We start from the raw sequence: 24634 nt of genomic DNA, 5'->3' as shown, positions 1-24634 counted from the left end.
TGGCCACTAATTTGAGAGACCACTGGGAACTCCATGTAAGAGCAGGGTGTCTTGTTTAATAAATCAGCGTTAAAATATATCTATATTGTTACTCTTGATAGGTAAAATTTATGCAGGAAATCAACCTCATGTTCCTGAAAAAAGAAACGGGAATAAATGAGAAAACCTTTATGCCAATGATGATGGAGATGTCTTTGTTTTAGTGAAGAAGGATGAACTTCCTCCTAAAACAAGATCTAAATGTTCTGATCCCGATTTAGGTTCACAAGAAAATATCAAAGAAAATACAAGCCATTGATTATTGGTATTCTTCTCCCATCTGTTGGGGGGAAAACAGGTTCTCAAAGTGAATGGCCTATTGCATTATTCAGTACTACCAGTTCTAACACAATAGTTAACAGTAACGTCAGCCTATCTAGCAAGGAATTTGTGATGACGAACAAAATGATGGATGTTGAAGGTCTCTTGGTAATTATTATATGCTATATAATAATTCACTACAAATCAAATTATTGCCCATTATTCTGTATTTCTTTCGAGTTTTATTTCTTCAAGGAGAAATGTGGTGCTCAGCTCTGGCTTTTGCTATCCTCAACCCCACATTTTCTTACTGCTTCAATACGGAAAAACACACGACACTGTAGCTTGATATAATCAATATCTTTATTGATCTCATGGTAACAGCAACCATTGGTGAGAGTGTTTTCCCTAAACACCTGTTTCAGTAAAAACCAGATTTGTACAGAAGTAGCCCAAGGATTGTTCAGACGACTTCTGTTTTCTTTTAAACCAAGATTACATTTAAAGAAAGACATAATATGGAGGGTGAGGAAGGAAATGGTCAGTAAATAGGAAGGAGACAGGTATAACCATTTTTTTAAAAAAAAATTGTCAGGGACATTCAGTAATTTTATTGGCAGCAGCCTCCACACTTCTCCCGAGGAGGCCACAAAAACCCAGAAAACAAGCTGCCCCGCAAATGTTAATAATTCTTCTCCTGTCTAAGGTGAAGAAAGGCACACTGGATTACCATCCTGCAGAGATGCAGATTGACAAGAGAGAGGGAGATTGCAAGAGGAGGAAGGGAAGTCCTGTTGTGTTCTTGATGTAAACACAGACCAAGATGCTGATGAAATCTTCCACATCTTATTTGATTCGCACACATACTTTTTATACCTGGTTCCTGCCGCATTTGCATTTTGGGATCAAGATAAAATTATCCTTGGATGTTGTAAAGCTGGTTTTGTGAAATATATGCTCTGCTAAACCAGATATTCCCTATGATCAGCCCTAAGTAAAATTTCTCCCTGCATTAAAAGCATCAACACAGTTCTTTATTTCTCTAAAAATTCATATATTTTTATATATATTTATATATATTTGTGTGTGTATATAAGCATCCACCCACATACATATACATATTTATTTTTGCACTCACCCTTTCTCCACACTAGATTCACAATTCTCCAGTTACCCAATTTTGCTGATGACTATCAAAAGCCAATCTTTCAAGCTATCAAGCTTTCTGTGCAGCATAACGTCAGGATGAAGGAGACAAAAAGAAAAGAAAAAGGCAAGCAGATCATTGCCACACAGAATGTGCACAAGGAGCAGCTAATTTCTGTAAATCCAGATCAAGTTCAGTTCACAGAATGACGCAGGGGCATAAACAAAGTTTACTTCTCAAAATGCCTATCAAGGTTTCCTGTATGAACTATTTTACCATTATGAACAATTATGGAAATGCAGGAGGGACTATTCTCCCAGCCCAAGGAGAGAAAGAAAAACTGAGTTAAAACTCATTGCTACATCAATCCGCCAAGTACATTTAGAGAGAAATAAAATTAGCACAAATGGGGGGGGGAAGGGATTGAAACATCTCTTCATCTTTAACGCCTAAATATCCCAACTACAAAACTACTCCAGAATGTTTTAGCACAGTCCTGAGACCCAAAGTGAAATACTGAATATAATCAATGGCTAACTATACTAGTGGAAATAAAACAATCTATTGAAATTTCAAGGACAGTATCATCTATGGTTGAGAGGCACCAGAAATTGCAAAGAGAAGTATCAGAGCTACAATGGCAGCGGACAGCCGGAACCCAAGGCTGACATTAGAATGTCACTCCCCAGAGTGAAATGGGTGTTGGTTGCCTGAAGGGAGCCAGGGCAAGAAATGGCCTACTGATGTGAAATCTCAAATCTTCCCTGGGTGTCTTAAGGAAACTAGCATCCCTTCCAGTGCCTTACGTTGATTGACAATGGTAAATCCCACAAGCAACTCACATCCTATGTACACAACCCAATACCGTAGAATGTGACACTTAAAAGTAATAGTGACTGTGATTTTTAATTGGGGCCTTGGTGGAAATACTTGCACAACTTGATACAACGCTGTGCAAGTGATCTTTGGTGACAGTACGAAGAACTCCACCACTGATTTGGCCAACTTTTCCAAAGGTGGCTTCGAAGTCAATAAATGTGGTACTCCAGCACAACACAGAACAGATTCCAAGGCCACATATAAGCATCCATTATGTTGCTGTTGGTTCAGTACACTAAAGGTGTTAGTAATACAACAGAAGTAAGTCACAGTAGACGTTAACAATGGTAAGTACTTGAATATCTTCAATTCTAGTCCACGTCACAAAAACCGGTGATGTGTATGAGTCAGTGAGCTACCTATCAGAATTTACCCATGGGGGAAATTAAGCAAAAGTGAAACTACATATTCCTGGTAAGACTCCTGATTCCAGACCATCACAATCGCCCCCCTTTAAAATGAAATACAGTCATACCTCGGGTTACAGACCGGAATGGGTTACTTCCAGGTTTTGGCGCTCGGGCAGAAGCACTAAATCGCGCTTTGCGCATGCGCAGAAGCGCCAAATTGCAACCCGTGCGTGCGCAGATGCAGTGCTGCGGGTTGCGACATCCGCTGTACTGGCTCGATTCCCAATCTTTCTACTCCACTCAAGACTCATCTGCACCAAACCCTTGGTTGCGAAAGCCAGTTGGTGGTTCCCAAATACAAAGGTGTAAGAACAAAAAGCTTACTAAAGCGACAATTCTTGAGGGCTGTAAGGGTTCTTACAGGTATAGCAAGCCCCAATGTCCAATTTTAGCTAAGGGGCAACAACAGTGCTCTTTGAAAACCCAGGATCTGACTTATTATTGCAACAAGAAACTCACGATGCAAGACTTAACGTAGAAACAAGGACGGTCAGGTGTTGGAGCTTGAATACTCGTTTCTTATGTATAGGTAAGGAAGGGTGTTGGAAACATAAGGCATAGTAGAGGCTCAAGGCCTCCTGGCACATTTTCCTTTCAGTGGCAGTTATGTCAGAAAGCTGGAAGTTTTGAAGCCAAGTAGAAGCAGAAAACTGCTACTCCTATCACAGGTTTCAGCCAATGTATGCACCACATTTACCCTATTTTTTTGCATGGCGTTTTGTACACATTCTCTGTTATCTCAGAATGAAGGCACACCCAAAATGCATGTTATCTAGGTATTTCTGGCAACATGCCCCAAAATCATATACCACTGCCCCGTCATTGGGGTTTCTTTTTCAGTGGTTGCTCCCCCTGCCCCACATCAGATGTGTCTTCTTAACGTCGCAATGTTTGAAGCCACAATTTGCTTCCTTACTACACTAGGCGATAAGGGCAGCTCTATTCCTTCTTCCAGGGTAGCCTCATAATTCCCAATCTTCCAATACTGTATTAGCTAGTGGCACTAATGTACTTTAATCAAAGGCATAGTAAAATGTATCCTACAATTTCAGCACTAAAGGGGGGGGGATGTTTGCAAGGGGGGTATGCAAGAGATACGGTTCATGCTACAACTCTCTTTGGCTTTTTGCATGCAATGTCTGGGCTCAGACACAACTGTGATGCCCCTTTACTGCAAGAAGATTGCACCATTTATTACAGAATCTGCCTGGCCATCCAGTTTGGGAGGCAAAACACATTTCTGGCCTCCAGAACAGCCACAGAATACAGACGTTAGCCATCCCTGACTCACCACTTACTAGTGTGCATAAAGACAAGCTGATATAGACTGATCAATAAGGCTGTCAAGTGATTAAATAAATATTAGCTGATTGTTAAGTTTTAGTCAGGTAACTAATTACAACTGCATATATCTGCATATACAATAGCTTTTTTAAAAAAAACATACCAAATAAAGGGTAACATCGCCTTAAAAGATATATTACCCCTTTTCTCTCACAATTTTTTTTTTTGGGAAGCTCTAAAATGGGTGTTTTCACTGCAATTTGTATAAGTGCTTGTATTAGAGTTTATTTTTGCAATCTACTGTTGCCTTTTTTCAGCTGACCAAAATGTTTGATAGACTAAATATTGCAGCCCCGTTAATCTAAAATGACTGGTATAGATCAGAGTTGTCACAACAGCACTTGGGAGTCTCAGCCACCCGAAGATGCTTTTAAAAAGCAAGATAAAACGAAATCCAAACACCCATCGTATAGCTTTGGTGGTGACATTGTGAGGAAGACACAATATAAAGTAATTGCAGTTTTGAGTTCGTGGGTATAAAAATACTAACTTGCTGTCAGGTTCTTTTGTTTGTTTGTTAACTTTTTACTCACTCAGCCATCAAGTAGAAATCTTTCAAGTAACATCATTACAGCATAAAAGTCAGCAGCAAACATTTTTAAGTGACTGCAGAGGGTTAAACACCATTCCTCAGTGCAGTTGCAGAAAACTGCACTGTTGTTGTTTTTAGAAAAGGTGCAACTTTCCATATGGTGGACTGTAATCCGTTCCATTAGCTCCAAACTGTCAAAATGATGTAGGGGCCCTTGGAATTCATTTGGGCTCCATGCCAATGAAGATTTATATTTCCATAAGTTACAAGAGCTTAATGGGATCTTGTAATGGGATGATGATGTACTATGCTATTATCAAAACACAAAACGCAAACCAAGAAGGAAAACTCAATAAGCAGCTGGTGTAACTGCTAGGGCTGCAACCTTATGCGGACTCATTGGGGCTTACTTCCAAGTAAGCATGCACAGGATCAGGCTGTAAGACGGGTTTCTATAGGCCTTGCAGAATTCCTATAGGCACTGCATACCTCTATAGTAGCCACATTCATAAATGAGGAAGGAATACCTTTACTATTTTTTTAGGGGGGGGGAGGAAAGAATAATGTGCTTTTCAATACAACTAGGTCAAAGAGAGGGGCCAGCAGGTTTAAAAGATATATTTAATTGGCTAATCAGTTTTCTCAAGGCAAAAAAAAAAAAGTAGATCCTTTGGCTGCAGACACCTAGAACTACAGTATGTGATGCAATATTCAAGGGAAGGTTTGATTAGAAATCCTACTTCCATGGATTCTTGGAGCACTGAAGGAGGATGACCTGTATATAAAGGGTCCCAATTCTGCATTGTTGTTTTAACCTGAAAACTTTTTTAAATTTTTTTTTTAAGAAGTCGGCAATTTAAGGGATGCAATTAACGGCACATCACTGAGCAGAGCCGGGAACAGAAGGAAATGACAGCTTCTTATTTTCAACGGGCTCTTCCAATACAACTCAAATCTCTGGCACTTCAGGACACTTTCCTTTTTCAACAAAAAAAGTCTATGTTTTAGGATAGAATAAACTAACCAATATGAAGACCTGCCCTATTTGCTCCCCCTGCTAGCTTCCAAGAGGAAACTGTTGGAAGAGGCACAATTTTTAAATAAAGATGTTCAGATTACCCAATGTTATATCCAGCCTTGCAGTTGTCCATGAAATGACTTGTACTAGCCTTTCTGCCCGCATATGCCTGCATTACTGAAACAGCCTAAAAGACTAAACCAGCTTCTGCGAAAATTTCCTCTGGTCAACTACAGACAAGTGCCACAAATGACCAGAGCAGTAACAGTGATTTACAAAACAAGTCTTCTGCATGCGGTGTTGAACTGCTTAGTGCACCAACTCTTTGAAGAAGAATGTTTTTAAAAGTTAATTTGGCAGGTTGCATTCCTTTGATTACATTTGGGGAAACAGAGACCAGGAGAGCCATTTCAAAAGCTGCCTCATCTTAAGTCTAATGATTGGCTGGGGCGCATCATTTGGTTTCATGAAGCTACTAAAATTATCCCCATGGGACCAATTCTTCTCTCCTTCCCGCATCTTAAAAAAAATGAGTTCCAGGGTCCTAAAAACTGCTCGACCCCCGAAATGTATTTACTAATCAAAATACTGCCCTGCAGCATCTGTGATGCAACACGGCCGCCTGTATCAGGAACACAGGCCAGAAACAATTTCCATTGTCTCACCTGACTGAAAGCGGTAAATAACCCCCAAAATATATATTAGTTTGTATCTTGGAATCAGGATTAATAGTAACGGGAAAGGGCATGTTCTGAGTGCCTGTGTGTTCTGTCGTCTTAAAATGGCAAGCCACTGAATATGTATTTGTGATTGTTCAATCAGCACAACTCATAACCTGATGGGGAATTGGTTTGATCTTTGCATAAACTGGAGCACCACTTGGAAGCATAAGATGCAGCTCTGAATGAAATGGTGCAGCAAGAAGACTGTACAGAGAACTGCAACGGCACTGGCATTTAAAGGACTCTCTCCCCTCCTTCAAACTAGACAGCCAGAACGATAAAGGCTGCTGTGTAGGCTTAATGCTCAGTTGGCTCGGCCCAGCACTGCTGTATGCTAGAGAAGTGATGGGCAGCAGGCAGCCCAGGGCCCTTCCATATAGCTCCCCCAATCCCTATGCTGTTATCTCAGCCCTTTTCTTCAGCAGAGTCACAGGGAAAGGACTTTCTGCCATCTCCCCAGAAAAAGTTCTCTCCCTGGGCAGCTTGGCTACTCAGGTCACAAGCAAAAAGGGACTGGGCAAATGAAATGCACAAAGGGGATAAACCTCTGACATAGCCTCTGCAGAGGAAAGGCACCAAGGAGCCCTTAGCCCAGGCATCCCCAAACTGTGGCCCTCCAGATGTTTTGGACTACAATTCCCATCATCCCTGACCACTGGTCCTGTTAGCTAGGGATCATGGGAGTTGTAGGCCAAAACATCTGGAGGGCCACAGTTTGGGGGATGCCTGCCTTAGCCCATTCAGCTCTCAGAGCAACTGTTGCTGGCCTCAACCTTTGTTCCATCAAAATGATGCTCTCTTAAAAACTAAGTTGTTCACTATAGGGAAATAATCCAGGAGATGCTAGCAACCTTTCTTCTTTCATGGCCAAGACTGAACCACCTGGCTGGGTATTAAAAGAAATGTAAGATTTATTGGTTTCTTCTTGGCACTTGTGCCAGGGGTTTGTTTTTTTGGAGGGGGGTGAGTGCCTCGCAAATATCTACCAATTTATCCTCACAACAACCCTGTGAGGTAGAAGTCTATTGTCCCCATCTTAACAAGTGTGGAATTGAGGCACAGAGAGACTTGCCTGGAGACATGCAGGAAACTTGGTGCAGAACAAGGGAGAGAAATCGGATCACCTACACTGAACTATTCAAATAGCCTTTCTTTCCTTATCTTTGTCCAAAAGATTAGGGAGGCAACAGCAGCAGCAACTAAACTGATTGTGACACATAGGAAGTCCTGATGCATTTCATGCTAAGGGATATACTTTCTGTTATGAAGTGGAAGGAATGGTACTACCAAATGTCTTTCATAGTATGTAAACCCCTTAGAAATTGAAGTACAGCCCTTCTCCTCCTCTTCCTCCACCTCACCAACTAACAGCGCATTCCGAACGATGTCTACCCTGAAGTTAAGTCCTGCTGAATTCAACAGGGCTTACTCCCAGGTAAATGGGGTTACGACTGCAGCCTAAATTGGCTTAGGCCATAGACAAATCCGAGTTCTACTACTGTCAGCATTGCAGAGCAAACGGTCTCTGTTCTGCCTCATCAACAGAAAAGCAGACGAGGTTCCAGAAACAACTGCTGGCAATTATGCAAGAGGAAGGATGACAATTCAACTGTGCCCTGATTCTGGGCTGGACTTAATAGTGCACTTCAGAACTACCCTGACCAAAAACAAAGCAAAATCAGGAAGTTTTGCAACGCGGCTAAATAGCACCCCCTCTGCTTATCACAGCTTAGTTCGCTTTTGCACCACCACCACTTCTAAGGGGCAGTGTTGCCTTCCCCAGAAACATTGCAAGCAGAGCCTATTCCTGAGAGATCAACAGTTACAAAGCAATTTTGCTCCTATATTCACATTTTAGTGCAGGCAAAAAGGGAAAAAACCCCAGTTACTAAACCCTCCCTTTTAAATCGCAAGAAGAGGAAAGATCTTTGCCAATTTATAGAAGAGATGTTAGGGGCAGAATTCTATTCCAAGGGATGAGTTCATGTGTTGAAAGTTTTCTCTGTCACTGATATCCATTCATTTGTGTTCAGCTTAACTCCCAGGACCGATTCAGAAGTTACAAGTATAGCGTGGCTGCCACTTTCCCTGAGGCTGGGGTACACCGTGCTACAACTACCAAGCTACAACCGAATGAAATCCTTTGGGGGAAATTGCCACATCACACTGTGACATCCACTCATCCCATTTGCAAACACTGCCAGAGCAGGGTGAGATGCTGCCCCAGGAAAGAGGGGGCGCCATGGCATACTGATACCCAGTGCTTTTTTTTAAAAAAAAAATGTTTAGGGGTACTCTCATTTTCCTACACATATTGAAATACTGCCCCTCAATGAGGCCAAACTTAGATTCACAAAATGTTTAGGCTAGGGTATGCGTTCCCCTGCATCCCCCCAGAAAAAAAGCACTGCTGATACCGTATGAACCGCTGCAACCATCAAACGCTTGGTACCTGTGAGAAGGCTGACATCTAAGCAAAGGAACCTTAGCAGCTGTCTTCTTGAACATGCTTTTTGTGTGTTCCAAGCCCAACTTACTTCCAAGTAAACATGCACGGAGTGATGTAAATCAACCTACCAACTGTGTGCATTAATAAAAATTGTTTGCAGGGAGGGAAACTTAACATACCTGGCATATTGATGCACGCCATGTCTCATAAGCAGTATCATATTCGAAACATTCCTTCCTGTTGTGTCTCTTTGGCTGCCTGCATGTAGGTTTTGCTAGGTACTCATGCTAAAAATAGTCAAGATTAAAAAAGGTTTGTCTTTTTTACTCAAGAAAATGGGTTTTAATGGATCGGTCTAGCCAATTAAACGTGACAGAATATTGCAGCCTTAGGGAGATGCATTTTTACACATTTCAAGTTATGGGCTAGCACCACAACCAAGGCATGAACTCATCCACTCTCACAAGGTAGCCTGCCTGCCTTGTAATTCCCATGATGAGTGGTCTCTCTCCCTTTCAAGCCCAGGCAAGCAGTTCAGCCATAAGAATCAAATTAAGTGAGACCATCAGCAACTAAAGGGTACCTTGCTGCCTGCTCTCCCAGCTGATTTAGTAATGTGTGAATTCAGGAAATGTGCAAGAAGATGGGTGAACAGGATCACAGCTGGGTGGTTTTGCTCCAATAGGCTCACTAACCTTTTGATTGCCTGCCGCCCCAAATCCTCTGAAGTCACACACCATGAAATCAGAATATTCCAACAGCCCAGTAAGTAAATCTTAGGGTGTCCCAAGCTTATGCAAGAGCACTAGACTCTTGCAAAGCCTATTCTAGTCAAGCACAGCCAGGGTGTTTCCATTAGTCCTTTTGGCACAATAGTAGACTTGGAAAGAATCCGGCAGATGTTAACAGCAGCAAAAATGGGAAGAGTAGACTTGAGGACAAACAGTCCAGAGGACCATCAAGTATAGTATTAAGTCAGAACGAAATGTGGTTCTCCTTTAACACTGATGGGTTCAAATTAGGAAGCTGAAAAGAGAAGGGGTGTTTTTGTTTTTTTGAAATGGGGAGTTTCTAAGAGGCACTAGGAGGAAATTGATTGGTGGTTCTTTCTAGGTTTCCCACCTGTTCTTCTAAAAGGAACAGGATAGGAACTTGTAATTTGGAAAGGCGTCACAGCAAAGCCCTTGTACAAGACAGAACCCCACCAAGTGCAGAGATATACCAATTAGTAAGGAGAAGCGGAGGAACCCAAGTGAGTTCACTGTACACACAAATGAAAGATACGCAGAAACAGGTTACCAACTGGGATTAAATTGACAGCAGTTAAGGGAGAGGAGAACAACGGCAATGTTGTGTCCCTTCAAGCATATATCCACCCCTTCCGTGGCCCTTTTTTGTGTTTTGTTTTTTGCAATAATTATCCAAATGCTGATGGAAGCCAAGTTCTCGCGTGTGCATGATTTTATAAGTTGTCTCTAAAGTGCGAGAAGCCAACGGACAATCATTAGCTCTATAAATTTACCATGGGTTTCCATTCAGTCACAAACCAGGGAGATGAAAGGGTTAAAAACAAAAAGTGTGGGGGCAGCAAAGGAGGGGGGGAGCATTGCATGGCTAATGGGAATCAAGGGGAGGGGGGTGAATAGTCCTCTTATCCTTTGGCACTTCAAAAGCTGAAGTGAAGATTCCAGTGGAAAACAGCTTCTTCTTCTTCTTCCATCCTTCAGTTGTTGATCCTGTTGGCCAAATCAGATGTGCACAGGTGATCGGGAGTTGCTGTCTCCCCATGGTTGCCCATCATGGAAGATCAGATGTCCATCTCAAACTGAGCATCATCACCTGGTTGAAGGACAAGAGCACGCAAGTCAGTAAGGGGTGGGTTGAGGAAGCATCATGCGTGTACAGTTTGAAGTGTCCTCCTAAGAGGCACAGCGAGTTTCTCTGTCAGCCCTCCATGACATTTGAAGCAGGCCTCATTAATACATATAGGAGACAGGGGTGTGTGCTGTTCAGATTGTAGTTGTAGTTGTGGGGTGTGTGTGTGTGTACGCGCGCACACACACACACACACACACAAAAGTGCATTAAAAATAATACAAAATTCCTTCTAAGTAGAAAAACAGCACAGCAAAAAGGACTGGTCTGGAATCATTTCCAGACAGAGTATGCAGCTGCTGGTGTTTATATATGCATATATATAATTCATAATGTGGAGCAAAACTCCTCATTTTGTCACTTTTATTCACACACACACACACACACACACACACACACACACACACACACAGAGAGAGAGAGAGAGAGAGAGAGAGAGAGAGAGAGAGAGAGAGAAAGAATTAAAAAATATGAAAAAATACCAATCCATACAAGTCTGTATACACTTTTTGTATCCTCAAGTGGTACAGTTTATTCTACATCCTCAAGACTGTGCTACTTCATTCTAGCGCAGCGATGAGGAAATCGTGGCCCTGAGGACGTTTCTGGAGCACAACTAACCACTGGCAATACTGGCAGAGGCTGATGGGATTGTATGGTAAGCCTAAAGTTGACCATCTCTTGCCTTAACTTTACAAGGCTTTTCTCCCAGGGATGGGGAATACTATTTGTTTTAGTTCATTCATTGCAAAACAAAAAACAAAAAAAACCCACCAACCACAAAACCATATCATTTTACATTCTTTTATCCCCCACCCTTTTTTGCTTGAAATAATGTGTGTTTCTCTTTTGTGATTGGTGGTTGAATCCTCCCCCCCCCTTTTTTAAACCTTGGCTCCAATTTCCATCCTATGAACCCTAGCCCCTATGGCCAATGATCATATAGGATGGAAGTTGTAGTCCAACAACTTCAGGAGGGCTGCAGTTTGACAATCCCTTTTCCAGGCACCAAGTGAAAACCTTTCTATTTCCCAAGACTAGTCAGCTAAGTTGCTTTTTATTCTTTGTATCTGCCACCCTATTTTTAGAATTCTGCTGTTTACCAATTTGTTTGATCTGATTTTGTGTTAATTATTGTTATCATCGCTGAAGCAGGGGGCAGAACTTTAAGCATATACAGTATACAGAACATACATATAGCATGCTCTGAACTATGTTTCTGCTGTGAACTTGATCACTATCTTCCTGGTGTTATGCCTGTACATCACAAAATCCACACATTTATTACCATTTTTAAATACAATTACCAATAACTCATGTTTGGGACCAGTCAAATCCCTCTACTTACGAATAACTCTACTTACGAATGTTTCTACTTACGAATGGAGCTCCGCCCGTCATCTTGGATGCGGTTTAGATAGGATTTTTTCTACTTACGAATTTTTAGATAGGGTTGCTTCTACTTACGAATTTTTTTCTCCCAATGCATTCCTATGGGATTCGACTTACACATTTTTTTGACTTACAAATGTGCGTTCGGAATGCATTAAATTCGTAAGTAAAGGTACCACTGTATTAAAATGCATGCCAGATGCCACTGGACTCATTTCCCCTACTATAGGTTTGCTGTCCAACTCCCATTTAGCCTAAATACACGCTTGCAGCCAATAGTCCTAATGGATGGCTTGAAATCTAGCTCTCCTAATGGATATTTCATGCTCCAGTTAGTCTATGCGAGCAAGTTATGTTATCAAAATATAACATTGGGAAGGTGGAGATTGTGTGACCTACAATCTTCTAGTAATTCACCAATGTGAAATAGTTATGACAGAATAGGAGGCAGTTTCCTGTTTGTCAATCAACTGAGGCTTTTACAGAGCCTCTAATAGCCTAAGGGCGAAAATTCAGCATATAAGCAACCCCCACAAGATCAGTGCAACCGTTCACGGAGTCTGCACTCCATACGCAGAGGCTCCTTGAAGGCAAAGAAAAGCACTACATCCCACAACTTTGAAATAAAAGGATATATGCTGCCCTGAGGAAAGGAATGACATGATTTTTGAAGCAAAACTTTACGAAACCCTAAGAGTCGATCATGGAAAAGTTATACAACAAAATGTGCCTTACTTCCAGCTATGCTCTTACCAATTATAGGTTTCCCATCATGATTGTTCAGGTTGTTTACTTCCACTTTGGAATCCTCAGTCATTGTACCAGGGCTGGTAACTCCTGGGATATTTGGAAGGTGGCAAGGAGGAGTCTGAGCCATGGGAGAATTCCGGCGATCTAACAGAAACTTGCGGTCATAGATGATTCGGGTACCTGGGGGCGGGGGAAGAAGATAATTGGCCTATCAGAATCGTTTTCCAATAGATGAGGTTACAAACAATACTCATATAATAACTCAAGTAAGGCCCAAGTCTTTATACAAGCTCTCATCAGTTTGCTAATTAATTTGCTGCAAATAGTAAACTTCTTTAGAAGGGAATAAATCCCAATGAATAGGGCTGCCATATGTCCGGAATTGACGTCGGGGTGTGTGTGTGTGTGTGTGTGTGTGTGTGTGTGTGTGTCCCCGAAAGGTGGTGCTTTGTTCTAGATCTTAGGCAATTCAATCGAAAAATTGTGTTTATTGTAAAACAACACAGGGGTTCGTCTAAAGAAAGCTCAACAACTTCCGGGCTATCCTAGTTTTAACTTTTTTTAAATATGGGAACCCTACCATTGAACAAACTAGGGCTTATATCTGAGTGAACAGACTTAGAACTGTACTGCAAGTTGAATCAACAGACTGTCATTTTCACGTTGAGTGGGTATGGCTCTATTTTCTTTTTAAAGAAACAGCATTCACTGACTACGATGCATGGATGCCAATTTCCTAGGAGAGATGAAAACCAGTTTTCTTATCTATATATTCTAAAGATGCCACATCTGACTACATGTGTAGCATGTAGATATAGATATAGATATAGACGGAGACTCCTCATGTTGCTTCCCTGCAGTCCTGTTAAGGGTGCATGTGGTTTTCACATCAGTTCAACAGGAAGGGATGCTGAGAGGCAACGTGCCTTGGAATACCAGGAGCTGAGGGCAACACAACAGGGGGAAGAGACTTGCTTTAATGCCCTGCCTGTGGTTTCTTGGTAGTTTCAGACATCGACCACTGAGAGAAACAGCACGCTGGACTAGATAGACCTTGGTCTCAAATCCAGCAGAGTTCATGTTCTAATCTGAGATGCCTGGCTAACTCAGTTGGTTAAAGCATGGTGCTGATAGCACAAAGGTCACAGATTCGGTCCCCATATGGGACAGCTGTATATTTCTGCATTGCAGGCGGTTGGACTAGAATGATCCTCAGGGACCCTTCCAACTCTACAATTCTATGATTCTATGAATACAAGGAGAAAACAGAGAAGTTTGTGTCTCTGACCAGGGTTCAAAATTAGCAGGGCGCCAGGTGCATTTTGTGCCTAAAGATTCTCCATTTGCGAGCACTTCAAAAAGTGTAGCTGCCATTTTTTGCACCAGGAGAGAATATATATTAAGGAGTTTAACAAAGACTAGAGTGTTTTGAAAACTGAAGTATGGTACCAATATTTTCACTGTAACACCAAATTAAACATACATTAACCATTTCTGCTAAAAATGTGATAATAACCATGTTTCTCTGAAAATAAGACACCGTCTTATATTTATTTTTCCTCAAAAAAATACACTATGGCTTATTTTCAGGGGATGTCTTATTTTTTAAAATTAAATATGATACAGTTTAACCTACAATGTTGAACTGCCTATCACTATGGCTTATTTTCAGGGTATGGCTTATATTATGGCTACGTCTTATTTTAGGAGAAACAGGGAATGTGTCATGTGAATTGCATATTAATTCATGCTTCTCAAAAGAATAAGGAGTGCTGCCGACACCCCCCTTCCCCAAAGTGGTGATCAAACATTCTCTTTTGGCACCCACAACCCAGGTCCCAGAAGCCATTTGGCTCCTAGTTTTTCTATCCCAGTTTCTAACCCTGTCTCTGACAACATGCCACATAACAATAAAACTCTGGGGACTGTTTATTTACAGGAAATTCTCGTGGTCAAACAAGCTGTTCTCTGTTACCACAGAGCTCCTTTTGGAAGGCAATATTATGAACTCTGCTTCATTTCACAGTAAGAGCAGAGCTGTTATCTGAACAACAGTGCTGTAAAGTTTCAAGAGCAGTTATCCGGTTGTTTGGTTTGAATGAAACCAAGGGGCACCAGTCTGGAATGAATTCCATCTCTGTATGTGAAAGGGAGAAAAGTGAGGCAAGGCTGAACACTTCAGAAACAGGAGGCGACTTTTAAAGACTTAACAGGGAGGCAGGGAAGCACATGGAACATACTTCTCTTCCAACCCACCCACTCCCCATATCTGGTCACATATTTACCTCTTGCACTTCTTAAATCCCATCTTCATCATTTGGCTCAATTTTGGAGCTATACACCTGAGCCTCCAGTTTCCTTCTGCAGTCAGTAAACAAAATGGCTTGAGTGGCTGCAGAAGTACTACAAACAACCAAACTGTGGCTTTTACTGTGGGACCTAAGAGCCCTTTAATGGCTTGGGCCCAACACAGCTAAGCAACTGCTTCCTCCCTTACGATGAATCATGCAGCACTAAGATTAGAAGCGTGAAACCCTTATAACAGCACCGTTTGTGCACATTCCTAGGATGCAGAGGTAATGCAGAAACTGAACAACCCAGGCTTGTAAACAACCACTCGCCCAGATCAGCTGTGAAAGGTAAGCAACATTTCTAATGGAACAGCAAAGGAAGCTTTTGTAAACAAGACAAGAATTGTTCCCTGCACTGCCAACCTTTCTTTCAGGCCACAAATGTTACAAAACTGACTAAAGGCAGGTATTTAAAAGGTACACAGGAGCAAGGCTTGAGGGATAGCAACTTTTGCAGGCCTATTTACAAGATTAAAATAACATGCACAAAATCCTAACAGCTTTTTAAGAGAAAATACTGAAAACATTTAAGTCGTTTCAGTTTAAGAACCTAGAAAGAAGGCACTTGAGGTTTCCAGTAACCACCTGTTGCTGTTGACATTTAGCACATTCCCAGGAACCTATTCTCTCTGCTTCATAGCCTTTTTTCTGCAGCTCTCCCATTTTTTATTCTGCAGTATTTATTCTAAAGCCAGTTTACAATAAATCAGAACACAAAACTCCCCATTTCTGCAAGAGGACACGAACAGCAAGGATAAAGAATTGGAAGAAAAAATATGCAATTTATACATTTTGTTCCAATTGCTGGACTTGAGCTCAGAGATTTCTGCTGAAGGAGGAGTGGGGACAGGCAAAAGTATGGTCAGGAGATGTCTCCCCCACCCCCACCCCGGCCTGGTAACTTCCACAAAGATGTCTATTCTGTTGCTGAAAAGTATTTCCTTCCTAAATTACTAGCTGACCCAGCTCAGTCTTGCAATCCTACACTTTGATCACTGTTACAGAAATTACGGGGGGGGCGGGGGCAGCACATCTTTAAAGATGTTAAATGTTATAAATTTATCCTTTCGACTTGACAGCTCAGGGAAGTTACCTACGTAGCTTTAAAAATCATATAAAATCAACTCCTATGCCAGTTCCCTCCATTCCAAGGCTATTTTGCCCTTGAAAAAGGGACTCCAGGAAGTGCCCAGAGGTGACAATTGCTGAGCTGATCTCTGGCCAAGGAAAGCTTAATCCCATCAGCAGACTTGTCCAGGGGTCCAAACATGCAAAGGACGTTCTATTGTACTTTGGGTGGTGGTGCTTCAGAGTTGTTTGCCTATGCTAATCTTGAACCAAGGACTTGTATGGACATGTGTGTCAAGGCTGAACTACAGTAGTGTAACCCCTGTCTACCCCTCCCCTTTGGTGACATGTCAGTGATGTAAAAATGATGCATCAATGATGCTGTGCGAACTGTATCCTGGGATGTGGTGGGAAGTTCTAAAAGTCAACGTTGCCCCATGCTCAGGGTTCAATTCCTCTTTGAACCTGTTGCGCAATAAACCTTGGTCTACGTTATTTGCTCCGGTTGGTGGCTGGACTCCTTCTTTGTTCCGCAGGGACCCGCAGGCTCTGGCCGACGAATTTTCCCCGTAACAATCACATTTAACTTGGAAAAGGTACCACTGAGTTCAGTGGCATTGCCTTTAAAGTAGTAGTTTAATGTCCGCGTAACAGTCCCCATTATATGTGAAGGCACTGCAAGCGATGGAATTTAGACGCATAACTTGTCCCAAAAGCCAACTTGAAGGAGAAGGGCCGGCTAAAAGGCAGCTCTGTGGGTTCTGTTATGTTCTCTGCTGACAGCAATGCAACCAACAGATGCTGCGGTTGACACTGAGGAACAGCTCAAGGGCCAGTTTCGTAGTCATTTTTCTGGTCATTAACCTCATTAAAATACAGATACGAAAAGGAAAGTAAGCAAAGGCATTTGAAACTGAGAGGTGCAAGCTGAGGGTTAGAAGCACGTATTAGAATAGCTGATCACTTGGAAATACTATTGAAAAAGAAGCTGTTAAATTCTACCCATAACTGAACTGAACTAAAAGTTATAATCCATAAACTCCCCCCCCCCCAGTGTGGTGGCTTTATGAAACTCAAACTTGATATACACAGTATGTGTAAACTGTAGCTTTGAATAAGTAAAATAAAGTACAGGGCCAAAATATACCCTACCCACTACGGTCCAAGATAAGCAATAATACTGGGGGAGAGGCGAACAGCGCGTTTGCAATGCTGCATTGCAATGTAAGGGTTTTTCCTAGCCAAATCTGCCAGCTCACTTATTCCACCATCCCAAACAGAGTTCCCGAAAAAGCAGCATAATGCAATTTTGCCCCCATTTTCATTGTTCATTTCAAATGTCTCACCCATGGGCGGGCTACTTGGCAACAAAAATACTTTGTATTCTGTACCAAAAGAAAAACTCCTCTTCGTGTTTGAACAACAGAACAAACACAAGACTACAAGCTCAGGGAAACTGAGGTCAACAAGAATGATTCTGATCCCGTAGTCTACCTCTCACCCCAAACATGCACACAAAGTTTATTTTTATGTGCTAGCTTATCGGTTTATCTCTGCGCCTGAACAGTCTCGGAACTCTGGGCCCTTGATCTTGACCGCCCCAAGCAACGCAGCAGTCTGAAACGAAGTATTTGCACACGTGTCTTGTGTTTTGCAGCTTTAATCCAGAGGGAATAATGAGCCTGAAAGCTACTTTCTCCCTTGAACTTGAAGACAGGGTGGTGAGGCCTATTGTCACTGAGCAAGGATTGCCTGTAGTGATTATAAATTAAAGATCTTCTTAGCAGCTACATATGAGGGATGGGGCACAAGGAACAGTCATTGCCTCTCCAAAGCACAAAGCTAGAAATGCTATTGGAATTTTTATTACGATTGTGATTATCTGGTGGCAATATTCTTCAGTTCTTGGAAAATAAGCAGGCAACTTGCCTGAATTTGGGGCCGGGGGGGTGGGGGTGGGGACACATACACTGTGGTTTTGAAGTTTTCAGCCCACAAGGCTCCTAAGAGGCCTGCTGAGAGGTTACTTTTCAAGGCAGGTTTCAGCAGAAGTGTTAATACTTGAACATTCATGTCTCTTTGCTCCTGGAACCCATCTAATTCCACCCACCCGTTGTTGACCTGGGCAACGTTCCAGTGTCCATAGCAGGTAGTAAGGCACACTCAGTGCTTTCAAACGAAACAAAACAAAATCAGAATGAGCATGGAATTTGTCTTCTATCAAAACAGAAGAAACTCTGTATAAGCTGGGGAACCAAATCCAAATGTTGCTAAATTTCTGTGTTTTTTTGCCCCTTCTCCTCATGACTGCTGGCACTCCTAAGAAGCTGATACTTTGTCCTTCTAAGTCCCTTCTCCTTTACACATCTACAGCTACACTCAGGAGTAATATTCAATTTCTGATGCTTGCCATTTTGCTCCAATTCCTGGAACAGTAGAAGTGGCCTAGCAAAACATGACCCCGGGTTCAAAGTATGAAAATATGAGTGTTTGGAGATCACAGAATCATAGTATCAGGCACCTAACATTGTTTTCAAAGCCAAACTGCAGACAGGGCAGCTTCATCTGCAGGCTCTGTCCTTTTTCATGATTATTTCAGTATAGGAACGACCTAGGAAGATTCAGTAAGATAAGGGTAGGTCGACCAGTTTAGCATGGCTTACCTTTAAGAAGGAAGGAAGGAAAGAACCCCCTTGTCCAGTAAAGAATTTTAAAATGATAAAGCAAGATATTGTATTTGTACGGATTTCTTACATCTTTATAGACAAGTGACCCCCAAGTATGCACTTTTACTCAAGAATGCAAGTATCTTGCTGGAACAGAGCAAGGAAAACCTAGCCCAATTTTTCTTATAGAAATCCCCCAAACCAACAGGCACTAGAATCTAGTGCAGCCTTACCCAACTCAGTAGGCTCCAGATGCTTTGAACTACAACTCCCCTCAGCCCCAGCCAGCATGGCCAATGGCCAGGTATGATGGGAGTTGTGGTTTAGCAACATCTAGAGCAGGGGTCCCCAGACTACGGCCCGGGGGCCGGATGCGGCCCAATTAGCCTGCCAATCCGGCCCGCGACGACCCCCGCCGCCCACCGCTGCCGCCCGCTCTTACGGTGCGCAGCGCGGCAGCGCTCTTCCGGGTTGGGAAAAAAGCGCCGAAAATCCTTTGTGCGCATGCGTATGGGCCTCTCCCGACCCGGAAGAAGTCATTTCTGGTGCACTTCCGGGTCGGGGGAGGCCCACGCGCATGCGCACAACGGATTTTCGGCGCTTTTCCCACCCTGGAAGCGTGCCGCCGCGCCAGTAAGCGCCCGTGCGCATGCGCACGGGCACGCACTCCCCCGCCCGCCGGCCCGCCGCGCGATCGGCGCGGTGGGAACCGGCCCAAACGCCGGTAAGTCTGGGGACCCCTGATCTAGAGGGACAGAAGTTCCCCAAACCTGTTTTAGAGAACTGTAATGTTATATATCAGGCACGTCCAACAGGTAGATTGTGATCTACCAGTAGATCACTGGATGTCTGTGGTAGATCACTGGTAGATCACTGGCACCCCTAAAAAAAAGCTCACCCAAAAATTTCCTCCTCCCTAAAAAAAAGCTGAACTATGACCTGAAGCCCTAAACAAAAATGGGCCTCCCTCCCTCCTAAAAGAAGCTCAACAAGTTTGACCTAAACCCCCAAAAACCAGGGCTTCCCTTCCTTAAAAAAACTCAACAGCTTTGACCTGAACCCCCCCCCCAAAGGGGGTAGATCACTCCCAGTTTTTAACTCTGTGAGTAGATCAGAGTCTCTTGGGAGGTGGCCACCCCTGTTATATATGATCTGCATGAGCTCTAAATGTGCACAAATAAAACATTACCATTATAACTGAATTAATCACTGGAGGACATTTTGTTCTAAGCGTAGAATATTAACGGCTATATTAAGTGCATGAACGTGTCACTGATTTTAATTAGTTAAATCCCCAATCACAGCAAGTTTGGATCAAAACAGAATAAAAAAATTGCAACCTGGCACTTTCTATGCCAGGGATGGGGAACCTCAGGTCAGGAGGGCAGACGCAGCCCCCTACACTGCTCTACTTGGCTTCTGGGGCTCTCCTCATAGCAACCCCCATACCAAGCCACAAACCCCACAAACCCTACTTGGCACCCTCGTTTTGCCTTGGAGGAATGTGCCCTTGAGTTCTGATAATGCTTTTTGCTTGCCTGGAGCAAGGAAACTAGTACAGTGGTAACATTTACATTATTTGCTCCACCCACTTTCACCTCTGGCCTTGCCAACCAGAGGCATGTGGCTTCTAGAAGGCTGCTGTGAAGGAGGTTGAAATGAGGTTCCAGTCACTGTTTTATGCATAACACCCCTTCCTATTACTTTCATCCAGCAGGCAGCCTTCGCAGACATACAGGACAGCAAATTAACATGTGTCAAAGAAACAGATGAGTACTGTCCAAAATCACAAGTAATTTGGAATGATTAGATTAAAAGAGGAAAAGCAGAATACACAGGAAGCAGTGAGTTCATGAGGGGAATCTACTACTGAAAAAAGGAAAGCGGCAACTCCATAAGAAGGCCTTTTGAAGGCTCACAGGTAGCCCCGTTCCAAAGAGGTGCAATTTTAGCTGCATGCAAAGGTAAAATTAAGCAGCTTTTTTAAACCTACAAGCCTGCCAGGACTCGGCAAAGTGGGTAGCAAGAAAGGCTGCAATTCTAAGTTATAAAAGTTGGGTGCCTCCCCCTTTCTCTGCCAATTGGTGGCAAAAGCCTATGGGGTTCCAGGCACGCTCCCAGGGTCTGTGTTCCTTTGGAGAATTGAGACATGGCGGACTGTTGTAGCTTTAAGAAATATGGTTTATTCACCTTCAGTCTGCATGGAGGGAGTACAGATCTCACAGCACAGTCATTTCAAGAGAGGCTTGTACACCAGAGAAGTCCTGGAGTGCCCAAAGATGGATTCCAATCTCTCTTCCTCCTTCTCCTTCCCAGAAATCCTTGCTACCAAGACTCCCTTTTTCTGACACCTCAAACACACAGTTACCCGTCAACCTTCCAAACCCCTGTCTCTGTTCACACCTCAGGGCAAGGGGGAGGGCAGTTGTTTTGCACTGCCAAAGGCCCCCAATGGTTTCTTAATGGCCCTAGCTTGGCCAGTAGTTTTGCATAGACTAGCCCAGGAATTCCTCTGCAATTTGTGTTTCTCCCTTCACATCCCAAATCATCAAAATTCTGTCATTTATCAATTTCTAGGGTTTAGGGGCCCCACACTCTATAATGCCTACATATGCATAAATCAAAGTAGCATGTGTGCATGACATGAATAGCAGCCAAAGGCAGGCATGAAGGATAAGTTGGGAAGAGATGAATGGTATGGAACTGGCACAGTGTCACCATTTAGTTTATGAAATGAAGAACATTTTGACACCTTAAACTTTATGGCTTAAGGACTTGAAATATTTATTGTGTCACCTGCTTTTGAGGTCCAGATCCAACTTCGTTAGCTGCAATGATTCTAATGCCATGGAAGCCACATGCTACCATAATTTGCAATTCAGCATTTCAAGCATAGATAATGAAAAGAAAGGTGGGCAAAGTTGCTAATGCCTGCCTTTTTAAGTGGCTGGAAACTAAACTTCAGGCCAAGTCTTAATGTCTGGGCTACAGAGAAGCAGCAGGTTCCAAGGCCCTACACATTGTTTTCGTCTTGTCTTTCAGAAAGAAACAGCTCAGAATGCAGGACCTACTTCCACATTTTTCAGCAATGAGCTTTGGGCTGTGAACCAGAAAAAGTGCAATGCCTACCCAACTGGGGGAGGGGGGGGAGTGAGAGAAACCCTGCTCTGTTCTGGAATCTCAAACCAGCTCTCAACCAGTAAAATGAGGAATCTTGCTTGCCTTGCCTTCATACCTTTCTGCCAGTACAGTACAGTCATACCTCATGTATTCAATGCATGTAAAATGCCACAGAATACAACATTTATAAATTATTCAGGGTGGAGCAAAGGAGTTTATTTTACTATAGGGCCATGCAGGAGTGGCAGAGACCCTTTATGCCTTTTAAAACATACAAGATCGCAGAGGCTCTGGTGACGGAGCCTTTTAAATTTTAAAACAAAGTCATTAAGGAAAGCAGCAGCAGGCTGAATTCCCAGGGACAGGCCTGAACAGATGAGGCTTGTGCAAAACATGGCTGGCACAACAACGTGGCGGCACAATCCGTATCCCCGCTAGCTCTGCAAAAGGGTTATCCTTCCACGGTTTCTTTTGGTCGGGATCCCTCGATCTCCCCGTCTTGGGAGGCTGGCCGACCCCTCGGCGGAGCCGGCGCTCCGTCTCCCTGCAGGGGCTGCAGCTGTCGGAGAAATCCCCCGCCCGCCTCGGCGCTCCTCCCCTGCTATTGTGCAACCGTCACGGGCTTTTTCCTCGAGGCCCCTGGGCCTTGTTTACAAATAACTCGCGCCAGCAGCCCCGCGCACCGGGAGCGCGGCCTAGCTAGACCCGGGTCGGCCCGGGAAAGCGGCAATGCAAACTAACGACGGGAAGTGGGGCGGGGAGAGGAGACAGGGCAAACTCCCCCTTCCCCACCATGCTTTGTACACCAAAGCCGCGTCCCCTTTCGGGCAACGAGGGGGAGAGAACCGCCTCGCCGCCATGAGTCGGGGCGCGCGCCAACACGCGTCTTTCTTGCGGGCCCCCTGCAGACCCGGGCAGAGCAAGTCCCACCGAAGGGGACTTCCAGCATATGGCCTGGAGACTCTGCGATAGCGACTTAGCTTCCCAACTTCCTCCTCAACGTTATTAAGGGGAGACAGAGAAAAAAATTACACGCCCACCCCGTCTCGCCTCTGGAGGCCTCGTCCCCCTTTTTAAAGCCTAGCTGGCCATGTTCGCTCGCGCGCGCGCCTGCAACGCCTCCTTTTCTTCCTCCCTGCACCCCGACCTATAGGGCGCCCCACCCCGCGCGCTCGCGCCCCCTTTTGCAATGCCCGCTAGCATATGCGCAAAAGACAATTCCTGGCAAGGTCCGTGCGCATCAAGATGATGAGGATTATTATTACTGCTCTGATGTTACCTCCGGGCGTGGTGGAGAACAGCGTCCCCCCGGGCGTGGTGCAATAGTCATGAGGTAGCTGCGAGGAGTCGTTGATGAGCACCGTCCGGGTGGGAATGGCGCGGCTCTGGCTGTGCTGGTGGCCGCCGCCCCCGCCGGAGGAGGACATCTCCCTTGCTTCTATTGTCCCGGGCTGCGGGGAGGAAGAGACGCGAAGGGGCTGCAAAGGGAAGCGGAGGAGGAGGAGGAAGGGGGCGGCAGTGGAGCAAATGCACACAAACACACACACACGAAAGGAAAGCGGGAGGAGGAGGAGGTGGTGGGGGCGGCGGCGGCGCTGCTGCTGCTTCGCTTCCTCCGCGGACGACTCTCGCTCCGGCTGCGGGGCGCTTCTTGTCCTCCGTCCACCGCCTCCACCGCCACCTTCTCCCTCGGCCTCCGCCAGCAGCAGGAAACGAGGGGGCCGCCAGGGGAGGCGGGGACACGGGGCAGCGGCGGCGGAGGAGTGGCCGGGTGGGAGGGCCGCGCTTGCTGCTGCTTCAGGCAGGAGCGGCGTGTCGGGGGACGGAGCGGTTGCTTGGGCGTGCAAAAAAGCCTTAGCGGGCTTTCCTCCCGTGTAAACACAACGCCCGGCGTCGGAGCGAGAAGGCCTGGCTCCGCTCGGGCTGTTTTCTTCGCCTCCCAGGCCGCGCCGGGGGCAGGAAGGCGAAGCTGGCCTCGTGCTCTGGAGCCACGGGCAAGCCCCTCTGAAACGAGGATCTGGGATTGCTTCTGTTATATTTTTCCCCTTTTTTGTTTTGTGATGGCTCTGTGCTCCAACCTGTTGTTGTTGTTGTTGATCGTATCTTTTCTCTCCGTGGTTGTGTCAAATTCTTTTGTAACTGAAAATCAATAAACCAAAAAGAAAACCAAAGATCTCCTTTGCATTTTTTGATGCTGTGCACAACTGCTGGATGAATGCAGACATAGGAGCAAACTTACGGGCTGAAGGCCCTTCAGAGTCCCCCAAATAAAATATTTGAGGGGGTCGAGTCCCTCCCAAAAACGTTGCTGGGCATTGCCATTCAAATCGTGTGTATATGCCGCAAATTCTGAGGGGCTATGTAAGGTGGGGCTTACCTAAGCCCCCACCCAATATTTTATTCAAGTAGGCAGCTCTGAATGCGGACATCCTTTGCACATATAGCCCAGGAGGCCCTGTAAACAGCCAGCTACTGTGCGTCTGTCATATTTGTGTTTACTTGAGAACAGCAACTTAGGATGGTAGTCAGCCAAGTTTTTTCTCAGAACAGACCCACTGAGATTAATTTCCTTAGCCAGGTTCATTAATTTCAGTGGGTCTGCTCTTGAGTA

The 24634-nt window shown here is 44.3% G+C and overlaps 1 protein-coding gene across 1 annotated transcript; it reads right to left on the bottom strand.

Moving 5' to 3' along the window:
- Positions 1-645: 645 nt before the first annotated feature.
- On the bottom strand, positions 646-23745 carry EIF4EBP2 (eukaryotic translation initiation factor 4E binding protein 2). The gene is made up of 3 exons (XM_035137761.2): positions 23303-23745; positions 12822-12998; positions 646-10640 (listed from the first exon to the last, which is right to left on the bottom strand). The coding sequence occupies exons 1-3, from the start codon at positions 23448-23450 to the stop codon at positions 10609-10611; spliced, it is 357 nt and encodes a 118-aa protein (XP_034993652.1). The 5' UTR covers positions 23451-23745; the 3' UTR covers positions 646-10608.
- Between the last annotated feature and the right edge of the window lie 889 nt (positions 23746-24634).

The sequence above is a fragment of the Zootoca vivipara genome, chromosome 5 (assembly GCF_963506605.1).
Source record: "Zootoca vivipara chromosome 5, rZooViv1.1, whole genome shotgun sequence".
Taxonomy (NCBI): Eukaryota; Metazoa; Chordata; class Lepidosauria; order Squamata; family Lacertidae; genus Zootoca; species Zootoca vivipara.
The sequence above is the reverse complement of the archived record's forward strand: the minus strand, read 5'-3'. Positions and strand labels throughout refer to the sequence as shown.